The sequence below is a fragment of the Scardinius erythrophthalmus genome (genome assembly GCF_964197995.2).
Source record: "Scardinius erythrophthalmus genome assembly, chromosome: 22".
Lineage (NCBI taxonomy): Eukaryota > Metazoa > Chordata > Actinopteri > Cypriniformes > Leuciscidae > Scardinius > Scardinius erythrophthalmus.
In genome coordinates, this window is record NC_138242.1 from 17,756,605 (window position 1) to 17,783,716 (window position 27,112).

General features: G+C 37.1%; 2 protein-coding genes across 2 annotated transcripts in view; one reads left to right on the forward strand and one right to left on the reverse strand.

The window, feature by feature from the left end:
* jph1a (junctophilin 1a) overlaps positions 1–14,108 on the reverse strand; it is a 39,298-nt gene extending 25,190 nt beyond the window's left edge. Inside the window, exons 1-2 of the mRNA XM_081352509.1 lie at positions 13,419–14,108; positions 10,897–11,659 (exon numbers count right to left, since the gene is read on the reverse strand). Coding sequence (XP_081208635.1) covers positions 10,897–11,659; positions 13,419–13,797 — 1,142 coding nt within the window. The 5' untranslated portion in view covers positions 13,798–14,108. The remainder of the gene's footprint in view (positions 1–10,896; positions 11,660–13,418) is intronic.
* Positions 14,109–16,305: 2,197 nt separating this feature from the next.
* Positions 16,306–25,633, forward strand: gdap1 (ganglioside induced differentiation associated protein 1). The gene is made up of 6 exons (XM_081352437.1): positions 16,306–16,610; positions 18,187–18,379; positions 20,937–21,110; positions 21,197–21,291; positions 21,462–21,576; positions 24,601–25,633. Exons 1-6 carry the CDS (start codon positions 16,458–16,460, stop codon positions 24,951–24,953), a joined length of 1,083 nt encoding a protein of 360 aa, XP_081208563.1. The 5' UTR covers positions 16,306–16,457; the 3' UTR covers positions 24,954–25,633.
* The last annotated feature ends 1,479 nt before the right edge of the window (positions 25,634–27,112 follow it).

The following is a 27,112-nucleotide window of genomic DNA, read 5'->3' on the forward strand; positions in this document are numbered from 1 at the left end:
ACTTGTGCTTGAGTGAGTTTCAGTGTGGCATCAAATCCAAAAAGGCCACATAAGACATCCTATTTGAGATTTTTCTCATTGCAAACTTCAGTTGATTCTTTGCATGTTCTAGTAACATCAGAAAGTGGAAGTAGCCAGCCTATGTCTTTTACTATTCTCAACAGTTTATAGTGACATCTGCAGAGTCTTTAGAACATACTGCCTTGAACAAATATTCCATCCATCCATCTATTATCCTTTATTAGGTCATGGGGGCTGGAGCCTAACCCAGCGTCTTGGGTCAGAGGCGGGTAAACCACATGAAAGGATGGCCAGCCCATTGCAGGGCTCAACAAATATTGAATATTGAACAAACATTCACATGCTAAAATTAAAATGAACTGCATGGCAGATCTCAGATCAGTGTGAAAAGTATTACTTTTATTCCTCATTGGCTGATGTCCTGAGTTAACCCGAGGCATTTCAGCATAACGCTTCGCAAAATACACCCACTAAAGTGAGCATTATATGATCTCCTGCTTAAAAAGCCCATGAAATCACTTGACAAAATAATAGTCTTTCGTTTCGACACAGCTATGCATGGGCTACGTATACTATGGGAATAGGAATAGTATAGGAATAGCAGAGCATACTATGTCTGCAAATAATAATAATAATACATTTATTTATAAAGCGCCTTTCCCATATACATACTTTGCACAGAATGCAAATTTCCTGTAAGTACAGAATTACCCAAATGACCTACTACACTTGCCAAAATGAACTGGAAGTAATTTAAGCCGCAACATTAATATATTTCTTTTATCTTGACTGATTATTCGGTTGGAGTACCAGATTTTTTTACACAAAAATAAATAAAATGGCAAAATAACTTGCTGAGTTAAACATGACACCAATGCAGCATACTACTGTTTAAAAGTCTGTTGTGACTACTGGCTACTGTTTCACTTCATCCTTAAAATAAATAGTAGGCAGTATGGAGTATAAATATTTCTTTCTGAACATGATTTGCTATTTGATGTGCTGCGTACAAAAATCGCAAACTCTCTGAGAAGGTACTTTTTTGAATAAGTACTCTGTCATTATTCAATATAGTATGAATGCAATCCGGTTGAAGTACATTAGCCATGTTGTCATTGTAATGTGAGTGACCTACATTGTCAGTTCTTCTGCCATTCACAAATCCTCTCCCATGGGCCATGGCCTCAAGGGATAGTAAAGTGATGGTGCAAGGATGGCGTACTTGGTTTTTTGAATGGGTTTCAAACACAGTATTGCATTAAACAATCAGTTGTCAAAATAGTCATTAAGCCCTGAGTTAAACTTTAAAGCACTGCATAGTTTTAACTGTATCAATTAAATATACACTGAATCTTATAAAAATACTAGAGTTATTCAGTCAGGAGCAGTGAGTGATTTTGTCTTAGTCTTTCGTTTAACATTAAAGGGTTAGTTCACCCAAAAATGAAAATTCTGTCAGTAATTACTCACCCTCATGTTGTTCCAACCGCGTAAGACCTTCGTTCATCTTCGGAACACAAATTAAGATATTTTTGATGAAATCTGAGCCATGTCTGAATCCTCCATAGGCTGCTATTGTGTCCGAAACTTGCTGGCCCAGAAAAGTTATTAAAGAGATCGTTAATATAGTCCAAGTGACTCCAGTAGCTCAATCTTATGTATATCAAGCGACGAGAATACTTTTTGTGCGCAAAAACAAACAAAAATAACGACTTTATTCCACTATTCATTTCCTTCTCTCTGGACCTCTAGTTGGTTTGCGTAGTGTTTTTGCGCAGCGCGTACGTGTTACACGTCACCACGTAGGCTCACTATTGGCCGACGCCAGTCATGTGTGTGATGCGTGATGACGTGCAACACAGACGCGCAGCGCAAAAACACTACGAGGCCCAGAGAGAAGGAAATGAAAAGTGGAATAAAGTCGTTATTTTTGTTTGTTTTTGCGCACAAAAAGTATTCTCGTCGCTTGATATACTTAAGATTGAGTCACTGTAGTCACTTGGACTATATTAACGATCTCTTTAATAACTTTTCTGGGCCAGCAAGTTTCGGTCACATAGCAGCCTATGGAGGATTCAGATATGGCTCAGATTTCATCAAAAATATCTTAATTTGTGTTCCGAAGATGAACGAAGGTCTTACGCGGTTGGAACAACATGAGGGTGAGTAATTACTGACAGAATTTTTATTTTTGGGTGAACTAACCCTTTAATGACACAGCAGGCATTTGCATTAGGCTTTAAAGGGATAGTTCACTCAAAAATGAAAATGATCCATCCATTCCACTATGTCTCACAGCGCGCACACAGAAAGCATGTGGGGATCAATCTTTTTCGCAGTTTAATGCACTTTTTAAAATAAAGCATGTCCCACGGTAGACTGCATTTTACGACAATGACGTTACATGATTTGACTTATTTGGACGTTAAGTTTAGGTTAAGGAGGGGCGAAAGTACGCCGCTTCATAGGAAAGGAACAGCATGCGGCACAATGATCATTTTATCTTGATTATCACAATTTCATAATCGTTGGAAGCCAAAATCGAGACCTAAACTAAAATTTTATTCAGCCCTGCTGTTGAATTGTTGTTCAAATGGTGTCACCACACATGAAAGACACATGATATAATTTGACCAGTCAGCACAGCCATCGAGTAGACAGTCATTGCTGTATTTTAAAGGTGGTATCAGTGATCTGAGATCTGCACACAAAAACAAATGGTTTAGCCAAACACTCAAAACCAAAACAAATAGTGTTCCAACCAATCACAGACAGGGGGAGGGTGTTGTGAGGTTTTGTGCTCGTGCACGGCTGCACGCGAAGTCAGAGCTGAAGAAAAAGCTGATAGCGGATCGTTAGGAAAGATTAGATGAATGTGATACAAATATTTTTGGGCCTGAAATCACTGATACCACCTTTAACATTATTAAGAGGACATAAAAGATCACAATCTCTACGATTTCGCTTGAAATATAGTTCATGAACGTCTTCAAGATCGATCATGATACAAAATCTTCAGATCTCCCACCTCTAAGCTAACAGATATTTACTAAAAGCCACAAATCATTTTGATCAAGTCAAGTCATTTTGATTTCATGCCATCTTTAATCTTGAGAATATATCAATGATTATCAAAGATTACATTGTCCACCTATTCATTTTAATGTTCATTTAATTAGAGAACCTTATTTATATCTGCCATTTTATAACAAAAGCTTGCAACATTTGCATTCTGTTTTTATCTTGTGATCAGCACACAGTGGTCACGTTGCCATCACTTTCTAATTTTTGCTCTTTATTAAATTAATGAATTAAATAAACAGGAAGTAGGAGCGAACCATCTGCCTCCCTCACAGTAACGCTTCTACTGCAGAAAAAGCAGTGCATGGCTGACAGGATGCGGTCGCCATGGCAACGCTACAGCACTCTGGCAGGTGCTTCTACATATCATCTGGCCCTGTGTTAACAAATAGCAAGAGCTTTACAAACCAAGCGAAATAAAGACTTTACGGCTGTAGAGCACGTACAGGATCACATATACTCACTTAACACTCATTGCGCACAGACAAAACACACATCTTCCAGCAAGGGTGGGATATGACATGTCGGGCATTCAAGCGAAAGCATCGTGAGCTTAAACACACACACTCGGGTACGTTGTTGAGAAACTTGATGTCTGTTGTACAGCGTTCATAGCACCCTGTTAGAGGAAAGGTCACATCGCCTGGCAACAGAATGCAACGAGCTCCAGCTGCAATTTTAATTAGGGCAAAACCGTTTCCTGGCCTCTGCTTCCTCTCCTTACATTCACAGGCGTGCGGTCGATACAAGCAGGTGAAGTGGACACATCTTACACCTCACTGCTTTGATTCACATGCAAACAAATCCATATGGCCCTACCGAACAACTCCAGAACACATCTTTCATTTCAATCTATAGGTGAAAGGGGAAGAGGACAGTTTGCTTCTTAATACTATTAGTATTATCTTAATTATATTAAGTCTTAATACATGTTGTTTACTTGTGCAATATCGGCATATATAAAATTGATTCTTAATCCATATGCACTGTAAAAAATGTATGATTTAAAAAAAATATATATATATCTAAACATGCACTGCTGTTAAAAAGTTTGGGGTCCGTAAGATTTATTTTTATTTGTAAGAAATTAATATTTTTATTTAGAAAGGATGCCATGAACTGATCATAAGTGACAGAAAAGAAATTTATAAATGTTACAAAACAACTTTTGAACTTTCTACTCATCAACAAATCCTGAGAAAATGTATCACGGTTTCCACAAAAATATTAAGCAGCACAAATGTTTTCAACGTGGATAATAATAAGATATGTTTCTTTAGGCAGAAAATCAGCTTATTAGAATGATTTCTGAAGATCATGTGACAACTGAAGACTAATGATATATATATATATAACATTATACAAATACAAAATAAATCTTGAATCAAAAAAATATTTTTTTTACATTTTCTTGCCCCATTGGACATTTGATTTGTCTTTAAGGTTTGTATGGTTTACATTTTAAAATATTTTTTTATCATTTATATTTTTATCTTTACAACAGCTTTTTACACAATTTGCTTCTCAAATAAATATATCTCGATTAAAGGACAGCAAAACATTTTCACTGTCACGCAAAGAGTAAGAAATTCCATGTTTCGCAGTGTGGCACTGTGCCGTTTATTATATTCATATTGGGTCATATAAAGTTCAATAAGCTCTACGATAAGCACACAGGATTTAAAATCTCCTGAATGATCTAATGAGCTTAGAAAAATGTGGTGGCATTAAAGATGTAGCACAGGAAGTGAAGACAGATACAGTGGGATTAATATACAGGCAGAGATTGCGAAGGTTTAATGGACACTAACCAAAACAAAAATCTTTGACAAAGCGGTGTTCTTCTGTTCAGAGGTGCGGATCAGGGCGGTTTTACGTGCCAATTCAGTGCCGTTCCTAATATTTACTGTACACAGAGATCTTTCTGTTATTAATACCATGTGATGCTCCAAAAGGGAGGGTGAGGATGGAGAGGCCGCATGATAAAGCTGGCAGATGTTTTGTCTGACAGTGAGACACTAATCTTGGCGTTAAACACGATTGCTAATATCAATCACTACAGCTGTGGATTATTACATATTAACATAAATTATGCAAGTTTTTCAATGATCACATTTCGCTTCAATTTTGCTGACATTCTACTTATCCAGCAATGGACTTGCCACACCACAAGCTAATCATGGCAGCATTCTGAGAGAAATTGAGATGTAATCGAGCATGCTTTCCATTTTCAACACAGCTATAATTTATGTGTCCTCATTCCAGAATGTATTAATTAAAAATATGATGGCTGCGTCTATCAGTCTTTTTATGTGTTGCTCATATTAAGCTCTAATAAGGGGACTTGTTGGGAGTTCGGCATCAGCACGTTTAATTTTAGTGGTTGCGCTGTGCTGGAGGGTAGGGTGGCTCTCACGTGGGCCTGCGTTGAGCTGGATGTGGACAGGCTCCTCACTCATAACCTGTCAACATGAAGTAATCCCTCACTGCAGTTCTGCCACAGCGATATACAGACCGGAGGGATTGGGCGAAGCAGGTAACGGACAGCTTCGTCAACCAATCAGAGTCTGTTCTTTCCTGTAAGTGGATTTTTTCACACACTGTAAAACACTCTGTGCTTTTTAAAAATGGCTCTGTGCCTTCTAAAGCACTGCCTAAAATGAATGATCTAATTATATATTATATTCAACAGTTTGAACATTGGAACATGCAAACTATAATTTCTTAGCCTTATAATATTTAGGCCTATTTATTTACATTATTTTTATGTTAAATACACTACCGTTCAAAAGTTTGGGGTCAGTAAGATTAAAAAAAATTGAAATCAATACTTTTATTTAGGATACATTCAAATAAATGTGGTTCATTTGAATTTTTCTTTTTAAAAAACATTGATAATTAATTTCTTGAGCAGCAAATCATCATATCAGAATGATTTCTGAAGGTTCGTGCCACGTTGAAGACCTAAGTAATGGCTTCTGAATTACAAATTATATTGAAAAATGTATTCAAATATAAAACAATTGTAATAATCTATCACAATAGATTTGTTTTACTGTATTTTTGATCAAGTAAATGCAGCTTTTTATTTCCTATTATTTGACTGAAATAACCTACATCCAGCATTTTATGTCATAATTATTGTTATTCTTTGCTGTTTCCTTTACTAACTAACTGGCTCATAGTCAGTGTGTCAGCGTGTTTATATCTGTGTTCTCGCATGCGAGTAAGGGACAAATGCAGATGAAGTCATTGTTGCGATTGACGATAAACATTTGTGAACTCTATTGGCACGTAGGACAGATGACAGCCTGGCAGTGATGGGCTACTGTATCAACTGTTTACTGGCTTATGTATTTCTGTCCAGAGCTGATAAGTTGACTCCATCCTTGCCTTATTTAGTCAGCCAGAGTTCTGTGCTGCTGACACACCAGTGAGCATGAGAGAGAGAGAGAGAGAGAGAGAGAGAGAGAGAGAGAGAGAGAGAGAGAGAGAGAGAGAGAGAGAGAGAGAGAGAGAGAGCACAGGGCTGTAGGTTGACTGAACAATTAAACGCTCCTATACTCCCTCCTTTTTATGGTGAATGACTAATATCAACTGGAGCTGAGTGTGAAGAGGGTGAGAAAGGTGGGAGGGAAAATTGAAGGGCTCTTTTACCTCTCTCATTCTCTCATTCATAATCACTAGTATAGCCAGTGGCTAGGCAGTCATTATAAAAGGGGGGAGGTGGGGTTTGCGCATATCCATACCACATTTAGAAATTTCTATCAATTTATGCTCATGCTCAACATATTGGGAGTTAGGCTAATAAATATCAATGGCCTAATGTGACCCCCCGCAGGTTTCAAATCGTTCTTAGGGTCATATTTCATCTGAAAAACCTAAAGAACAAATAAGAAACTAAAAACTAAATTGCACCATTAATTGCACCATTTTTTTTTTAATTGACCTTATTTTCCCTACTGACCCTAATTTTCATAAATGTAAAATGAAAAAAGACAATATTTAAATGTAATAAATAAGCATTTATAGGTTATGGCCGCATGTTCTGTGGCTTTAAAATAAAAAAGTATTACAGCATGTTTTTATTGTAAATAAATTCTAAGGTGAAATGTGACCTGGACACTTGGCAGTCAGATGAATTTCTTTTTTCTTTTCTTTTTTGAAGCTCTTGATGTGTCAACTTTTTTAAGGAGTGATAACAAAGAAATGCTATTCAATAATAAGAGATTGATTCAACCTAATTGTAGGTCCAAACAAAGTTAAAGCAAACCCCGCCAATGTGTACAACCAACCAAATTGTCAACAATTTCCCTGACTAACACTGTGTCTTATCCTAAAGTGAACCTGTTATATTCTGTAGTTGCCCTGACACTGAATCTATCACGTTTCCTTTCACAGTGAGGCCAAGTACGCAAGTTAACCTTTCACACCAACTCCTAAAACAGAAGATTCTGTTGACCACAGCAAGAGCCCAGCCCCTCAGGAAAGGGGGTGTGTGGGATTATATTTACAACCCTTTAAAGAGAATACACTCCAGGGTGGAGTGAAGATACGGAGCAGTATTACTGTATCAATCTCTAAAGCACTGATAGCCAGCCAAGATTGTAACCGTTAGCCTGCAAGCAAGCTCTAGCTCAGCTGTAACTGAATGCAAGTAATGCATAGTAAAATGGCTTTACTTTAATTTCATAGCACTAGTACTGACCCTGGAGCGTAAGCCCTGTAACCCTGACCCACTGCTCGCTGAGGGAGAGGTAACCACAGAACACAGGCCACTCTTGAGTGGGACAAATGCCAGATACTCAGCTAATGGTGCCCAGTTTGTGCTATGTGGCTTATTCCATGTTATAATAAACACAGAAACTGTAAATAGCCTGAAAGTGCCACTCAAACCAACTGTTAACCTGTTTGACCCCTTTGTACACTGGCAGAGCTGCCTTTATTCTACATCATGATATTTATTTATTGATTGGCTGATCACTAACTTGAGATCAGAACGTCAGAGTCATGAGGCAGCCGGAACACATACATGAGGCAGACGTGCTCATATACACATACCAACAATCATTTACTAATGATGGTCTTTTATTTATGGTCTTTAACCCATGAATAAAAGATCTGGACTGAAAAGTGCTCTTTTATTCGTTACACCTACGTTAGTGGGTAGGGGTTAACTGTTACAAAGGTTACTGGTTCAGTTCCAAATTGGAGTGACACAGGAAGTAAGAATCTGTGCAATTCTGGTCTGTCGCTTTATACCAATCACATCATTTCTGTGTAATGGCTTTGGGCCATTAAAATGGCACAATATCTTCCATTCTAACTGAGAATATGGAAACTATCTACACTACCGTTTAAAAGTTTGGGGTTGGGAAGATTTTGTAATGTCTCTGAAAGAAGTCAAATACAGTAAAAAGAAATATTGTGAAATATTATAACAACTTGAAAGAACTGTTTTCTATTTTAATAGGCCTATATGTTAAAATTTAATTTATTCCTATGATGGCAAAGGTGAATTTTCAGCATCATTACTCCAGTCTTCTGTCACATGATCCTTCAGAAATCATTATAATATGCTGATTTGATGCTGAATAAATATGTCTTATTATTATCCATGTTGAAAACATGTATTTGCGTAAAAGAAAGAAAGTCATATAGGTTTGTAACAACTTGAGGGTGAGTAAATTATTCATAATTTTTGGATGAACTATCCCTATAAAACCCATTAAGAAGTCATTTTTTTGTAGTGCAAGCCCACTAATTTGTGAACCAAGACCCTTGCTCATTCGGTGGCTTCAACATTATGAGTGGGAGCACATAAGGATAGCTTTCACTATATTAAAATACTCTAATGTTTGTTTGTGTAAAAATCACAGACTTGGATAATCCTTCATTAATCCTTCATTGGCTGCAAGTAAACTCTCTAATCCACTGGTTATGCTCATACAGTGTGTCTGTATACATTCATACCTTATACTGGAATTTGGTCTATTGAAGACGTTTGATTGTAAGATGTTTGACGAAGCATCTGTTCGAGTGGTTAATGGAAGTAACATGAGCATGTGAGTTCCCCAAGACCTGTTTAGGATGCTTTGAATTTGCGTGCCTTGAATAAGTGGTTTACACAACACATCTATTAAAATATGTCTGTCTAGTATGGCTCTTGGCAAGGGAACAAACATCATAATAAAGTACATGAGATGCATGACCTCATGACTGCTCCCTGTGCATCTGAGCTATGGACAAATAATAGACACCAATCCTCAAAAAGGTTGTTTGTGCAGACTTCCTAAAGAAGATCAAACAAAAGAAATCTGTTAAAAACACCTGAGCTTTGCCGAACATGGTTGGTGTGACTGTGAAGCAACATCTAAAAATAGGTCTATGACATACGGTTAATGAATGAAATCTGAATAGTCGCCCCGTACGCCATACGTCTGAACCATGCAGACATCACAGCTTAACAGTGCAAGTAGTAACAATCTTGGGAATGTTACAGAAGGCTTGATGTGGTTGGTGAACTTGATCACAACAGTTCTAAGTCAACCTGTCGAGATTGCACATGATATATTACAAATTCTTTATGTCTCTACAGTTGTGACAGTCAAGTCATATATTCTTGTTATAATGTCTATCATCATTTACTCACTTTCATGTCGTTTCAAACACATTTGACTTTCTTACATTCCATACAAAAGAGAAGAATGTACTGGCCATATAATGATGATCGCACATGGGGATCTGTGCTGTTGAGCTTCAAAATGACAAAAACACACCATTAAACTATCATGAAAGTAGTCCATACGACTCATGTGCTATATACCATTTATTTGAAAGCCATATAGCTTTTTGTGACTAACAGACCAAAATTTGACTGATTATCAAAATGTTCTTAATATGAATATGTGGAAGTGCAACTGATATATAAAAGCTACAGTGGAGTTTCATTTTTATACCATTTTAGTTTTATTATATAGCCTTATATTATTATATTATTTATTTATTTTAATAGGCTTTTATTTTTATATTTTCAGTTCTTATTTATCTAAAGTTTTAGTAATTTTGTTATGGGCTTTTGTCATTTTTATACATTTTTTATATATTTCTATTTAGCTTTATTTACTTTTATTTTAAGTTTTTATTTTAAGAAGCTGTCAGGGATCAAAATATTGATTTTGAAGATGTTGCAAATGATAGTTTTGAGAATATGTTTGAGATCGTGAATATGAGCCAGATGCTGAATACTGGGAAATGAGCTCTGACGAGGACAGTGATGATGGTATAAAACATCTGCTCAAACTGAACCCTTCCAAGATCCAAAAGGTAACCAAATATGCTTTATTTTATTCCTCTGTAATTGTAACTCTAATATCAGGAAAGTTTTATATTATCGCGACAGGTAGATGTAATATATAGTTCTGGGTCGCTAAAGACCCAAATATGTAATAATGATTGGCGAAACATTCTTGCATTTAAGGGTTAACAATAACACTGCAGTGCAGGGGATTGGGAAAGATTTAGATTAGGGCCTGTTTTCTTCTCTTTTTTTTCACACAAAACTATCGTATGGCTTCAGAAGACTTTTTTTGTCATTTTGGAGCTCAACAGCCCAGATTCCCATCCACTTTCATTACATGAAAAAGAGTGGACATTCTTCAACGTTTCTCCTTTCGCATTCCACTGAATAAAGAAAGTCATACAAGTTTTGAACAACATGAGGGTTAATAAATGATGAGAGAATTTTCATTTTTTGCCCCAGAGAGGAGATTTTCAGCAGCGGAGGTGCCTTACCTTGAAACTGCTATTTCCACTTTCGTCCTGGCGATAGCTGCCGCCCTTCGAGCCCCCTCCACGGCCCTGTCCACTTTCTCTTTAGTTTTATGGTTTTTAAGAGGAATAAGCTGCTTCCTTATCCCACGCACCAACACATTATTTTTATACTTCCCCTCCTCTTTGGTTCCATCTGGGAATATTGTGCATCCGTATCCATGCCTCTTGTTGTTCATCCATTCCCCTTCGTACTTCAGCCCATTAGATCGCTCACTGACTCCAAATCCATTGCGCTTGTCATTCTTCCACTCGCCCATGTAGGACTCGGTGGTGGTGGCATCCACGTGGTCCTCCATGGGCGTGAACTCATCGGGCACTTCTCCGTCTCCATAGCTGATGGTGGAGTTGGCGTCGCTGGAGCTGATGCGGCTCATGGTGGCGTCACTACGCGCCGAGCTCCGTTTGCTAGAGATGGACGTTTTGGAGTCAGATTTCCGTAGCTGGCGGAGGCTGCCAAAGAGGGACCCGCGGCGGAACAGGCCCTTCTTCTTCCCGGTGACGACTTCGGTGTCGCTGTGAAAATTCAGCACGAAACCACCACGGCTTCCAACTGGCGTGTCGGGTACCGTATCCTGCAGGACGGCGCCATTGCTTTGCACACTCCTTAGGGAGGCCAGGGAGGTGCGAAGCGGAGAGCGTATGATGGTGGCCATTCCGTAAGGCACGCTCTGTCGCACACCGTAGCCATGCCTCATGCCTCCCATCCACTGGCCTTGATAAGTGCCTTATGAAACACAAAACAAAGTTAAACTTGTATAGAGCAAGTAAATGAACAGCACAAGCCTGGTAAAGTTGGTTTGGAACATACTCATAATTTTAGTCTCAAATATAATCTAAAAGAAAGCATGCATTTTAGGCACATTAGCATATCAAGTATCAATTAATGTTAGTTGCATGAGAGTTATGTTTTATGTACAGAGTTCATCAGAGCTTAAATCACTGACACTCTTTACACACAATATCAGCAAGCACATTTGGAAACTAATATGGCTCCAAAATGCAAAGCATTAGGTAAATGTTGGATGTCACATTGCGATGCATTTAAAAAGCATAGAGTAGACTGTGGCACAAGTTTAATATACAATCTTGCTAAAATTATGTAATGTGCAAAGTACTAGCCTATTTGTGGTGCATTTATGTATATTTATCTTAATGTCACCAGCATTTGTTTATTGTACTTTGAAAGCATTGGATTTTATGTACACACACTGGCAATGACCTCTGACCTGACAGTTGGCCAAAACATAAATAGAATTTAAGAACCTTGAATTGGTTCTTTTTCATGACGTTCTATTCCATTCAATTCCTTATAATTGCATTCTTATGGAATTGAATCATAGTATTTAGAGTGAAGACCTTTACAAAATCAGCACAAAACATACATTGATCAGTGCAGTCTGATTCTCATGAGCCGGTTCTTATTAGTGAACAAAAGCTAACATCCAGATAGACCAGTGTGTGCACAATTCCTGAGCGAATGACTCTCATGATCCGGTTTAGAGAATATATAGGCCTAATCAATCTATTCAAAAACTATAAATACATAATATGTACATGTACATAATATATTACAGTTTTTCTCTTCACAAAGCCTTGATAAATGTTTATTTTATATTATATATGCATTTATTTTCATCTTATTTTATTCATTACTTAGCACCTAATTTAATAGTATTTTATTGTTATTTTGTGTATTTCTTTTTCTAGTCATAATTTGTTATTTTGTGTATTTGTTTTTCTAGTCATAATTTGTTTTCTGTATGTATGTCTGTAAACAAAATCTTGCAATTAATGTACTTTAAATCTAAATGTAATAAAAAAATATATATAAAAAAAACAACAACAGTGCGTCCGATTTCAAACGAATGACTCGTATGATAAGATTCTTTTCAGTGAATCAATACAATTTTAGACTCCCAAACGAAACATTCTTATGAGCCGGTTCTTTTTAGTGAATCAAAAACGATTATGGATCAGTCGGAGCCTTTCTGAATTAATCTGACTCACTTACTGAACCGCAAGTTATCGTCTTGTCCGAATCTAAACGAAGCAACAGCTGTTACAGTGTTATGTTGCACTAAAGGCTCTTGAGGCTTAAAACGGCGTCGTTAGACTGGTTGTTCTATGATAATTTGAACATTTGTAGTCAAAGACATGACTTTTTCTGTATGAATGAATGAATGAAATACGTTATAATATATATATATATATATATATATATATATATATATGCTGGTTTTGTCTTTTTGCAGAATAAAATTGATCCCTGATTTGTTTTATCTGCAATGATCATTTGACAACAAGCTGCTGAGAGCAGTGTATCAAAGAATGTGTTTTTTTTTTAAACGTTTCTTCCTCAAAACTACTAAAAAAAAATTCATTATTGTGACATTAAATAAAGGAAACGGAATCGTAATCATTCAATTGCTCACGATTCGAATCCCTAAACATACTTGAAATTTGTAAACAGCAGTGGCACTTACCACCATCCCCATAGGTTTCGACTCCATATCCATCCTGTAGTCCATTACTCCACGTCCCATCGTATCTAGCAGGTGTATTGGTGCTCTGCCTAACTCCATAGCGACCCTTGAACCCGTGACTCCACTCCCCACGATAAAGCCATTTCCCCTTGGTCTCAACACCAAGCCCGTGGCGTTTGCCTTGCGACCAGTAGCCCTGGTACGTATTCCCGCTGGGCCAGGTGTAGACCCCGACTATCTCAAAACCGTGGGACCAGGACCCGGCGTACTCGCCTTGACCCTTGGGTCCTGTGCAGATGCCATGTCCGTGGGCTTTCCCGTCTTCCCATCCGCCACAGAAAGTGCCTCCATCGTCGAAGTCGAACCGTCCGCCCGTCATTCAGAATAGGATGAAAATAAAAACAGTCGTAACGTTGCCGTGCGCTTCTTCTTGTCTTTCTCTTTCATTAAACCTTTTTTTCCTAGCCGAGTTCAGTAGCAACGATGAAACTTGGGAGAATTAATCACAGTGGAGATGTTGTTGGTTGGTATTTTTTCTTGGGTTGTGAGAGTATGAATGAGGAGGCAGGTTTAGTGCATCATTACCGAAGCCGCACACGCTGGAACCGCCGACTCCCTCCCGCTCGCAGGCGCTGCGCAGAGCAGAGAGAGAGACACACACCGAGACCGCGCTCGCCTCAGCTCAGCTGCGAGAGACGCTGTCAATCATCACGCGTCATCGCCGCGGCCACGCCCACTTCACCCTCACTGAAGACGCGCAGGTTTACTTTGTTTTGATTTTTTGATCTTCTTTATTTGAAATAAATAAATAAATAAAATGTATCCATAACTAATTTAACGAATTATCTTACAATAGACCGAGAATTTACCAATTAAACATATTTTGGGAAGATTTAAGCTGAACTATTTATTTTTTGTGGAATGGAAAAAGAATTTTGCATTTGTATTTACTCAAAATGATTATGGAAGGATTTAGAAACTTATAAGAGGAAACTGGTGTCTATAAAATACATTTGTGTATTTGATGTGCTTTTTATATTTTGAAAATGACATTTTAGAATGTGAAGGACAATACAGTTTGCCATTATTTAATGAAGGCTAATAGGAAAATTTCAAATACATGAAAAGAAGTGGGCTTTTGCGAATGACGTTTTCATAGCACTGAAATGTATTTTCTTTCTTTTTCTTTCTCTGGCAACTAATGTTGGAAATAATGTGACTATAATACCTCTTGTTCTCGTGGCATTAAATGGTTCAGATGGTGGAAATTGACCATGATGGACAGGCAAACTGCTGATAAAAGCTATATATAAGCATATGTAAATGTAGAACTATAGAAGTAGGCCTATATTTCACAGATTGTTGCAAACCCACAACTCTGCATGCCATTAGTTTTATAAAATAGCAACTTTTAACTGAAACTCAATATGTTTTTACAACATGTTTTTACATTGCTTTAACTCATCAAAATAAGTTAAGCAATTTTCTACTTTTTTACATATGTTATACAAGATTCAACTCATTTTTAAGTCAGTTTAATGTGATTTAAGTTTAAATTACTTATATAGATTGTGCTTAAAAAAATAATTGATTGTAGGCTACTTGAAAATTTAAGGCAGCAAGTTTTTTTTTTTTTTTACAGTGTAGAATTCTTTATTTTTGTAATTCTATGTCTCCCTTTAATCAAAATAATGACTTGAAGCAGTGGATCTCAACCAGGAGCCCAGAAGCCACTAGGGGGCATCAGCATACTTCCAAAGATGATTTGAAATTCTTTAAAATAAATTATAAATTATAATTATCTAACTTATCTAAAACTCTACAAACTACGAGGTAGGCTACAACATGACATCATGTTTCTTAAAATATTTTGTTCTCATTTTAATTTGTCTCCTCAACTACTGCTGTTTTCAATAACAAACATAAAGTTCTTGAAATGGAATCACAAAAATAATTGTTGTTGATTACATTTAGATTTGAATACTGTCATGGACATTGGGACTTGAAGATCACAACATAGGCTACTTAATATAGCCTAGATAATATAGGCCTATATGTAAAAAAAAAACAAAAAAAAAAAACAGTGTAAATATGTGACAATTTTTTTTAGGGTTGATACTAATGTATCATTCTCATTATTATTATTTTTAATTTCTTTCCTTTTTTTCTTTTTCGTGTAGAGATTTCTGTCTATATACCTACTTTCAACAACTGGGTTAATATGATTATATATTGGATGCCATTTATTTATTATGTAAAATCTCTGCGATTTGGATGGATGAATATGTATGCAATGTAAGTATATTTAACAGGTGTAATTTAGCTACAAAAATTATGTATTATGAAACACGGGAAAGTCTCTTTTTATTGTATGAAACATGACATTTCTAGCATATTAAACTGCATATCATAAATTATCAGAATAAAATGTCAAAATTCTAAACAGTTTTTTAATGTAATGTAATTTGATAGAGAAAAACAGTCTACAGAGACATCTGCTGGTTCATTTAAAATGTGCGCTTCTGATTTATACTTCAACCATGATGAAAATTAATATAGGCCTAGGCCTAGCCGATTATAAATATTTACTGTTAAATAAAGCAGTGGACTAGTTTTATTTGAGAGCATTAAATGCAATAATTTACTTTTTATTTGATTTAAATTGAATTTATTTATTTATTTTTAACAGCCTATTTGGCTATATAGGCTATGTTTTTGTTGTTGTTGTTGTTTGTGCCTACATTTCATTATTATGAATGTGGATGTGTGTCCTTTAAGAAGTTGGGTACCACCACTTGAGGCTGCGCTGTTCAACACACTGACTGTCTTAAAACCTACTGAGTTGCCTCCCTAGACTAGACAGCATTTGTGGGCATCATCTCGCGCTAGCAGGCTCAAGGCGCGAATACGCGGGTACGCGCCTGTGATGGCGCTGCAAGCGCGTAATATGCTCAAAAATTATGCGCGCGCGTAGGATGCATAAACATATACCCTCGTCGTAGGCAACTAGGTTTTGAGACACAGCCATCGACTGATAAAATGGCGGTGGAAAACATCGGCGAATCTGAGGATGAGAAGGAAATCCTTATTAAGAAGGATGCACAGGACAGCGGTGAGGTTGTCGAGAGCACAAAAAACAAAGAGTCCAAACTGATACTGTACCACTGGACCCAGTCATTCAGTTCTCAGAAGGTAAGCGATCCCATAATTCCACATTACTGGCGTAGACAGCTCAAGAGCATCAGGGTGGATGCAGTCTGTTGTTTTGATTGTGATATTCACATTTAAAGATCTGACATTGTTTGGATTATTCCTCTATTCATATGGCTGTCTCAATTAAACAATTGCTGACTGACAGCATGCATGTTAATTATTCATAAATTATACATTATTAATGATGCATGGTAATGCAAGTGTGAAGGCCATGTCGAATTATTGTAATAATTACTGATATATATTATATTAATATGTAATACTGATATTTAACGCCTGAATCTCAAATAAATTACACAACTATCTCAGAACTTTGGCTAATTCTGGCAAGGTTCCCCAGCGGGCACCTTGATATCAATTTGACAGTTAGTCAAGACTTGATCAAGATACTGCATATCATAATATAAGGTCAGTTTGAAAGGCAATGTCTTCCAGTGGTAATTAGGTGAAAATAGAAAGTTAATAACCACACTGAAATTGCTTGGTGTATATGCAGGCCAATATGTTTGACATTCAGTTTACATCAAATCAATGTCATTGGTTTGGTTTTGACAATTTGATTTGCATATTTGACCTGTTTTTTGACGTTGATTGATGTCTTTTCAACATCAGTTGCCCACTGGGTTTCTCCTAAAAAAGTTATGAATAAACATCGTTCCAGTAACGTTGGTAGAACATTAATTCAATGTTTTCTGGTCTTTAATAATGTTCTCAAAAGGTTGGCACAAAAACATTATTTACTAAATTTCATTCATAGAAGGCTTTGTTTTCTGAAACGTTTTAGTTGGCCGTTCATCCAACATTTTTTAAATGTCACTGCTTGTTTCAGAATGAACATTCAAAGGTAACATTCCCACAATGTTTGCTAAATTATCAAATGAAATGTTTTTTTAAAGCTACACTGTGTAGGATTTTCTCCCATCTATCGGTGAAATTGTTTATGACTACCAACTGAATATTACTTACTAGCCCCTCCCATTCCGAGGGCGTTTTAACTCCTACGGTGGCCGTATTATTAAAAATCTGTCGGCAGTCGCGAGTAATCTCCCCCTCGCATTCGTCACGGTGCCACTGAGTGTAAAAACGCGAAAGGCGAAGCTTGAATTTCCAGGTATGTCCCTCTTTGGCTAATGTATTTTCAAGATGGAGGTGCAACATGGCTGCTGTCATTCGAGCGGCTCGCTCATATGTATTCTAAATGGCAGATTCTACGCTTACGAGAATACTTGATTAGTTGGTAGAAGTAATTACACATTAATGAGCACATATCATTTTGAAAGAACAAAGTGGTTTTTGCTAAGAATTAACTTAAAAAATGACACAGTGTAGCTTTAACGTTCAAATAACCATAATGGACATTTTGAATATTCAGAGAACATAACGTTTGCAAAGCTTTAGTAAAACGTTCTTAGAACAGATTTTTGTTAGCTGGGCTGCTGTTGTTTTCTTCAACAAAATGAAAGTTGGAGTGCAAAATAACTGATGTTTCAGGCTTTCTATGGTATAAAATTCTAAAGAAACGGCCAAAAAAATGAACATAATGTTTCTGTCATAGGTGAGACTGGCAATAGCTGAGAAAGGTCTTCAGTGTGAGGAGTATGATGTGAGTCTGCCTCTGAGTGAACACAATGAGCCCTGGTTTATGCATCTGAACCCCACTGGTGAGGTTCCTGTGCTGGTTCACAATGACAGTGTCATCTGTGACCCCACACAAATCATGGACTATTTGGAGCAGAACTTCTGTGATGGTAAACGCTTAGGATTAGGACTTAATGTTGTGTGTAAAACAGTATTTACATTCCAGAATGCATGAATTAAAGTGTAGATGCCATAAATACAAAAGTAGTACTAAAGGGCATATCATGTTGATTAACCCTCTGATGTAAAATTATTGTAATCACCCAGGGTGTGATGTCACATCCTAATAATGATAATAATAATAGTTCTATATGTCTGTCCCTTTTATAAGTACCTCTGGAATATTTCCCATTATATATATATATATATATATATATATATATATATATATATATGCAATTTTTATAAAAAAAATTTAATATTACTTATTTAATTATTAGTAATATTAAAAAATAAATGATATCTACACTACTGGTCAAAAGTTTTTTTGGAAAAAACTTGCAAAAGTTTTTGAAATAAGGCTGTATTTCTTTGATCAAAAATACAGTAAAAACTGTAATATTGTGAAAGATTATAGGGGTGTAAAGATACCCTAATTTCACGATTCGATACATATCACGAAACTGAACTCACGATACGATATTATTGCAATACTCCTATGAAGACATATGATAAAAAGTTAACAAAATATTTACTGTTGATTAAAATGATAAATTTGATATTTAATTGTGGGTGTAAATGAATAGGCTTGGACTTGGTGCTGATAACCCAATCCACAGGACAATGGTAACTCCAGAATAAAAAAAATATTCATGATTCTGAAGCTGAATATACAGAATTATTTTAGACGAATATGCTAGCACTCAGTTACTGACTAGATATATTTAAAATAATGTTGGCCACTTTTTACTGGTAACATAAGACATTTGGCATTATCACAGGACCCATAAATATTCACCTATTGCATTATTATACATTATATTCAACATAGTCGTTTAATGTAGTACTGACACTAAAACTCTGAAAACTTGAATTTTTTCTCTCACAGTAATTTTTATTTTGGTTGAACTATCCACGGTACATATTGTTTTTGTATTGCAATATATTGTTACACCCCTATTATTTCTTACAATTTAAAATAACTGTTTTCTATTTGAATATTTTTTTAAATGGAATTTATTCCTGTGATGTGAAAGGTGAATTTTCAACAGCCATTACTCCAGTCTTCAGTGTCACGTGATCCTTAAGAAATAAATTCCTTGCAAGAATAAATTACATTTTAAAATATTCAAAATAGAAAACATTATTTGAATATTCCACATTATTACTGTTTTACTGTATTTTGATCAAAGAAATGCAACCTTGGTGAGCATAAGAGACATGAGACCTTCATTTTTTTTAAGTACAATCAATTTAAATTTTTAAGTACAAGAGCATAAGAGATAAGAGAATCTTAATGATTCCAAACATTTGACCAGTAGTGTATATTTTAAATTAAAATAAACTGTTGGAAATGTTTCTGCTGTTGTTTTAAAGTAAAAAGAAACATTACGTTAATTCATGCATCAGAGGGTTCAATAAATGAATGAATAAACAAATTAACAGCTGATTTATCATGTGTTAATATTTGTATTTTTTTGCTACTGTGTGTTTATGTTTGTTTTATGTTTGAGCTGCTTTTGCTGTGTTCAGTGCATTTGTCGTCTTAAGGGTGAGCACCTGTCCCGCATTTTGCAGAACAGTCTCGAAATTGGGAGCTTTGTCCCGCATCCCGCGAGTCAAGACATAATCAGTGTTCCGCATTTCAATTATGCCTGTGTTATTTTATTTCTTCCCTAAAATTACAAAACCACAATGAGAAATATAATGCAAAAAAAAAGGGATTGGCTTTTGCGCAGACGTCATGTTGTAGCTAGAGCGGTAAAATAACCAACCAACACATTCATAGATAGGGATTTTTATGCTGATGATGACTTCTACCATGTAGACCTCATCAAAAGTCATTAAATCTAACTACACCAGCCAGGACAACAAAAACATTCAAGTTCAAGATGCACTGAATCCGGTAAAGACTCCATTTATTATTTACATAGTTTAATAAAGGAAAATAAAGTAGTTGCTACTTAAGAAAATATAATATATATATTTTTTTAAACCTATACTAGCCTGTTATTCAGTTCATTATATTTACCAGTAGTAGATTAAATAGTTCCAGAGTAAATTATATTGTATTACTCGAACTTGAGCAAATAGAATGCCAGTCACAATTAACAAAGGTTATTGACAATTTAAACCGTTATTATCCAATGTGATGGCAAATAGGCTTTCCATCCAATGTAAATCAATATTTAAATAGTATAATAGTAGTAAATTTATCTCTCACACACGTGTTTTGCATTGCCCTGCAAAATCACATCTACTGTTCTGCAACAGAGCAATAACCAGGTGCTCACCCTAGTCTTCTTTTCATTTGGTTCCATTTATGTTTGCATGCACCTTGTTAAGTTCAGCATGCCAGGGCAGAATTTTGGATAACATGAGAGGCATTGGAGGGTAAGTCAAAATAAGATATTTTCCATTGAGGATAGCAGCTCATGTAGATTGCAGCAACAATTATGGGTCATTTATTTGGATAATGTACTGCATGTTGTTTGTTCTCTGAATCAGAGCACACACCAAAGCTTATTCCAGAAGAGGGAAGCACGTATTATCATCGAGTACAGCATTACAGAGAACTGCTGGACTCCCTGCAGATGGATGCGTACACCCATGGCTGCATCCTCCACCCAGAGATCACCGTAGACTCCCACATTCCAGCTTATGCCACCACTCACATTCGCAGTAAGACGGGGACGCAGCGTAATAACTTCATATGAACATACAGTTTTTGGGTATACTGTGAATTAACTGTGATTTCTGTCTTATAGCACAGATTGGAAACACAGAATCTGAGCTTAAGAAACTAGCAGCAGAGAATCCTGATCTTAAAGACGCTTATATTGCAAAACAGAGGCGCCTGAAGGTAAGTAAACATTCATGCAGTGTTCAGTTTCAAATTTTCATATGATTACCCTCTCTGTTTTTATTCTGCTGAGTATGTGCAATTAATTTTGACTACGATCTTGCTTACGATGCCAAGAAAGTGATTGCTGAGTCAGTGTCATAAAATACTATTTATGTGAATCTCTCTAGAGTAAATTGTTTGACCATGATAACATGAAATACCTGAAGAAACTCCTGGATGAACTAGAGAGTGTTCTGGATCAAGTGGAGACGGAGTTGCAGAGGAGGATTGAGGAGACACCAGGTTGGAGAATCTTCTGTTAAACACATTGTAAAAATGTTTTGATGTGGGGACATAATAAATTAACTGGTTTTATTCAAAATTAAATTAACATTTACATTTACATTGAATCATTTAGCAGATATCCAAAGCGACTTACAAATAAGGAGAGCAATAGAAGCAATCAAAGTAACAACAGGGCAGCAATATGCTAGTGCTGAGACCAGTCACAGTTAGTCTTGCACAGTGTACGTAGCAAGGTTTTTTTTTTATCAATAGATATAGAATAGTAAGTGTTAGTATTAATGTGTCAAGTGTTGCCTGAAATTGCTGCTTCTTCAGCAGTTTCTTGAAAATGGGTAAAGACTCAGCAGCTTGGGTTGAGTTAGGCAGGTCATCCACCAACAGGCAACCACAAGGCGCCATTCACTTGCAGACCGCAAGCTTCTGGATGGCACGTAGGTTTGGAGTAATGAGTTTAGGAATAGGGGTGCAGAGCCAGTGGTTGTTCTGTAGGCAAGCATCAGTGCCTTGAATTTGATGCGAGCGAATTCGATTTTGGCAACCAGTGCAAGTTTTTGAGGAGAGGTGTGACATGCGCTCTCTTCGACTCGTTGAAGACTACTCTTGCAGCAGCATTCTGGATCAATTGCAGAGGTTTGACAGTACACGCTGGAAGGCCTGCCAAGAGATCATTACAATAGTCAAGTCTGGATAGAACAAGAGCTTGGACAAGGAGATGTGTAGCCTTCTAGGAAGGGCCTGATCTTCCTAATGTTGTATAAGGCAAATCTGCAGGACCTAGCAATGTGGTCTGTGAAATTCAACTATTCATCAATCACAACTCCAAGGTTCCTGGCTGTCCTAGATGGAGTTATGGTTGACGAACCCAGCTGAATGGAGAAGTTGTGATGGAGTGTTGGGTTGGCCGAGACCACAAGCAAAGTTTAGTTGAAGGTGGTGGTCCTTCATCCTGCAAGAAATATCTGTCAGGCAGGCTGAGATGGGAGCAGCTACTGTCGGATCATCTGGTTGGAATGAGAGGTAGAGTTGTGTGTACTCAGCATAGCAGTGATAGGAAAAGCTATGTTCCTGATTGACCGATCCTAGTGATGACATGTAGATGGAGAAGAGAAGTGGTCCAAGCGCTGAGCCCTGAGGCACCCCCGTGGCTAGATGTTGTGACTTAGACACTTCAACCCTCCACAACACCCTGACGGACCCCTACCTGAGAGGTAAGACTTGAACCATTGGAGTGCGGTTCCTGAGATGCCCTTTGTTTTGAGGGTTGAAAGTAGGATCTGTGTCAAAAGTAGCAGACAGATCCAGCAAGATGAGTACTGAGGATTTGGAAGCTACTTATTCCAGTCTCAGAGTGGGGTTACCCGAGCCTGCTTAAATGCTGTGGGAAAGGTACCAGTGTGAAGAGAGGTGTTGATGATATGAGTGAGTGCTGGTACAACTGAAAAAGAACTGATTAGGGGGAGGAAGTGTGGATGAGGCCAAAGAGGTCAGGTCAAGTATATTTGTATAGCGCTTTTCACAATACAGATTGTATCAAAGCAGCTTCACAGTATTAAATTAAAATAATACAACAAGGTTTGTTTCTAGTGGAATTTATTGATTGATAAAATAAAATTAAATATCCCCAAAATATCCCCAACTGAGCAAGCCAAAGGCAACAGTGGCAAGGAACCGAAAAACTCCCATCAGGTGACCTAATGGAGAAAAAAAAACCTTGGGAGAACCCAGGCTCAGTCGGGGGCCAGTTCTCCTCTGGCATTTATGAACTAGAGGCCGGATTGTAGTTTGAACTGTAAGATTAAAAATATTATATGAATGCCTGGCCGAAAAGATGCGTCTTTAATCTAGTTTTAAACTGGGAGAGCGAGTCTGAGCAACGAACAGTATCAGGAAGGCTATTCCAGAGTTTTGGAGCTAAATGTGAAAATGCTCTCCCTCCTTTGGTTGATCTGGATATCCTAGGCATGACCAAAAGCCTCGAATTTAATGATGTTTTATTAACAAAGTTCGGGAGGAGCACGTTCAAATAATCAAGCAATCAATCAATCAACTCATCAAACAATTACCATGTCTACCCTATCAGCATGAGAGGAAGCATATATATATTCACTCTGTCAACTCACCTAACTTCCTTGACAGTTTTCAGCATCCCTCCACCACCCCGACTCCTCACTCTTGGCTTGTTCTTTCACAGCCAGGAATACGGGGGGAGTACTCTGGGTTCGGGCCAAATACCGAGCCCGGAGCCCTCTCCTCGGACAGCACGCCAAATACGCATTTATTCTATCTGACTTATTTGTAAGTGTGAACTCGTGAATTGATCTTAAAGAGCGCGATGGATTATAGGGCGATAGAAGATCCGTTAAATAGACTGGAGCTAAGCCGTTTAGGGCTTTATAAGTCAGTAGCAATACCTTGTAAATCATACGGAACTTTATAGGTAAAGAGGACAGGCGGGAGGGTGAGAGTAAGCGTAGGTTACGCCAAATGGTGACCTGTGGAGGAGTGTGTGTTGTGTCCTGAGCGAGGTTGAGGTTAAGAGTGAGGAGGAAGTGATCTGAGGTGTGCAGTGGAGTGACCAGCGTTTGGTCAGTGGAGTAATAGCGTGTATAATACAGTCCAGTTGGTTACCTGATTTTTGAGTAGATACTTGCTTGAGGTCAAATGAGGCAAGCAGAGTCTGAGGTTTTTCTAGGTGGATGTTGAAGTCTTCAAGAACTACCAGAGGTAGTACCATCCTCAGGGAAGGATGAGAGTAACACATCCAACTCCTCCAAGAAATTGCCAAGCAGTTCTGTCCTCGCAAGTAATTCATTAATTATTTTCTAAATAAACAATCTGGCTGGGAGAAAATATATATATATTATTTTAGTTTTTAGCACATCGTTGTCATGTAAACGTATCCTACATTATTGGAGAAGTATCACCAATCAGTATCCCCATCAGAAAATAGATGACTAGTGAATTTCCATTTTATGCCGACTTTATTTCTTTTAGCTTTTTAAACTTCTCATCTCTCTCTAGAAGAGGGCAGTCAGCAGGCTTGGCTCTGCGGCGAGTTCTTCAGCATTGCGGACGTTTCCCTCGCTGTCACCCTTCATCGCCTCAAGTTCCTGGGCCTGTCCCGTCGGTACTGGGGAAATGGGATTCGGGTCAACCTGGAGACATATTATGAGCGTGTCCTGAACCGGCCGACATTCCGCAGAGTGCTTGGCCAAGTCAATAACATCCTCATATCCGCTGTGCTGCCCACCGCATTCAGGGTGGCAAAGAAAAAGGCACCAGCCTTTGTTGGTGCCACTTTATTGATTGGGTTGATTGGGGGTGCCACTTACCTGGCTTTCAATTATTTTAAAAAGAGACTAATTGTGTCTTGAGACATCTATTGGGACTCATTCAACATGGTTCTGTCTTGACCTGTGTATAATTATTGTCAGAATTGGCTCATATATACTGTAACAGTTTGATGATTGTTGCACAAGAAGCACTTTTCTGCCATAATATGAAGCAAATCAGTTTGGAAAACTGACACAAAGCTTTTTTCTTCATTAAACTGACTTACATGGCTTCAATTCTTGCTGTAAGTCCTTCATGGCCAGTATGTGCTTTTTTGCTAAAATTTCTTTGTAAATGTCTGCTTGCAATTACAGAAAAAAATAAATCTCAGATTTCCAAGCACCAGGCTTGTAAAATCCATATAAAAATGTGTATTATTAGGATGAGAGTTTGTGACTGTTCTGCACAAGATTCATTCATTCATGCTTTTCACTTGATAAGTCAAAGGATTTACAATACTATATGCAAACCTAATTTCTCTGCACAGGAAAGACAAATATAATAAAGCCTATTTCTCAGTTATGCAAGTGTCTGGTTTACAGTAATTATAGAATGTTTTGTTTGAAATCAGTAGGCCTACTGCATCAAAGTTGAAGCTAAACAGAAGTATTCCTCTCCTATGTCCCCTTTTATATATATACAGTGTATATATATATATATTAGGGCTGTCAAACGATTAATCGCGATTAATCGCATCCAAAATAAAAGTTTGTGTTTACATAATTTATGTCTGTGTACGGAGTATAATTATTTTCTATATATAAATACACACACATGCATATATATATATAAGAAAATGTGTTATTTATATATAATATAAATTATATATAATATAAATATATATACACAGTATATACATGCAAATATTTCTTAAATATATACATGCATGTGTGTGTATTTATATATAGAAAATAATTATACACCGTACACACACATGTATTATGTAAAAACAAACTTTTATTTTGGATGCGATTAATCGCGATTAATCGTTTGACAGCCCTAATATATATATATCTGTCTGGTGCGATATATCCATTTTGTGTAGGTCCACAAACACCATGAGGTGGCAGTGTTGCCATTTTATTGTTAAGCAGTAAAGAGGATGTAATAGCAACCTCTGACTGAGTTGCCTGAGATAAAGTTAAAGAAATATTGCATTCAGCAACTGATCATCATGCAACTCACCCATTCCTATTTCTCAACTGATTGGACTTGACATCTTGCTCTTTAGTTGCCAGTTGCTGTGTTTCAGTAATTTGCTGAAGTCTTTATCTTCTAAAATGTAAGACATGATTTCCCATCGCGTTAATTCAAGTATCCAAATCACTGTCGGGTGTGGTTATGTCTTATAAATATTGCAAATGTCATCATATTAATGTGTTCTGGACAGATGTAAGAAACATCTGGATAATTCACACAGAGTTCACATTTACAATATGGCCCATTAGGTTGCCATAAAAGAAATGAGTCTGGAAAAGCAGAGTCTCTTCTTCTATGAATACACAAAGTGTCTTGGCGAGTATTTTATAAGCTTCAGGCTTTGTGCGTGCCCTTTTGCTGACGTGGTGCGCTTGTTTGAACTATTTCCCATTCTAAGTGTATATTTATTCTAAGACTAGTTTTATCTCAACAAAAAGAAAACATTGAAATTCAACACCACTTCCTTAGTGTCAAAACACACTTGACTTGTTTGACCATAATCTGTATGATCTATTGTGTTGCTCACACAACAGTTGCTTTTAAGTAACCATAAAGTTGAAGAACTGTTGAATTTATAGGGGTAAACCAGGTTATATTTAAATCCCTTGAAAACGGCAAAGATTCACTTTCATGGAACTGACCAAGTGTGCGATTTATATTCACTTCAGACTGATTAACTTGTAATCAAGGGCCTAATGGCCTTATAAATAAATCTAAAATATGGTTAATATTTGGCCATCTCAATTCCCTAGACAGTCCATGACCAATTGAAGCGTCTTAAACTTGGCCGTGAATGTCTGAAACATCTGTCCTGCTTATCTTTAAGGAGGAGCCAAGGCTTGCCCTACCCTTGAAGAAGGAAAACTCTGATCAGACAGACTGTAATAAGACGAAAGAGAACAGAGGAGGAGAAAGGGAGGATTTTGGCCTTGGGTATAAGGTAAATATCGTCCCACACAGCTCAATGTGGAGTGGCAGAGATCCCGGTCTCCAAACGGGT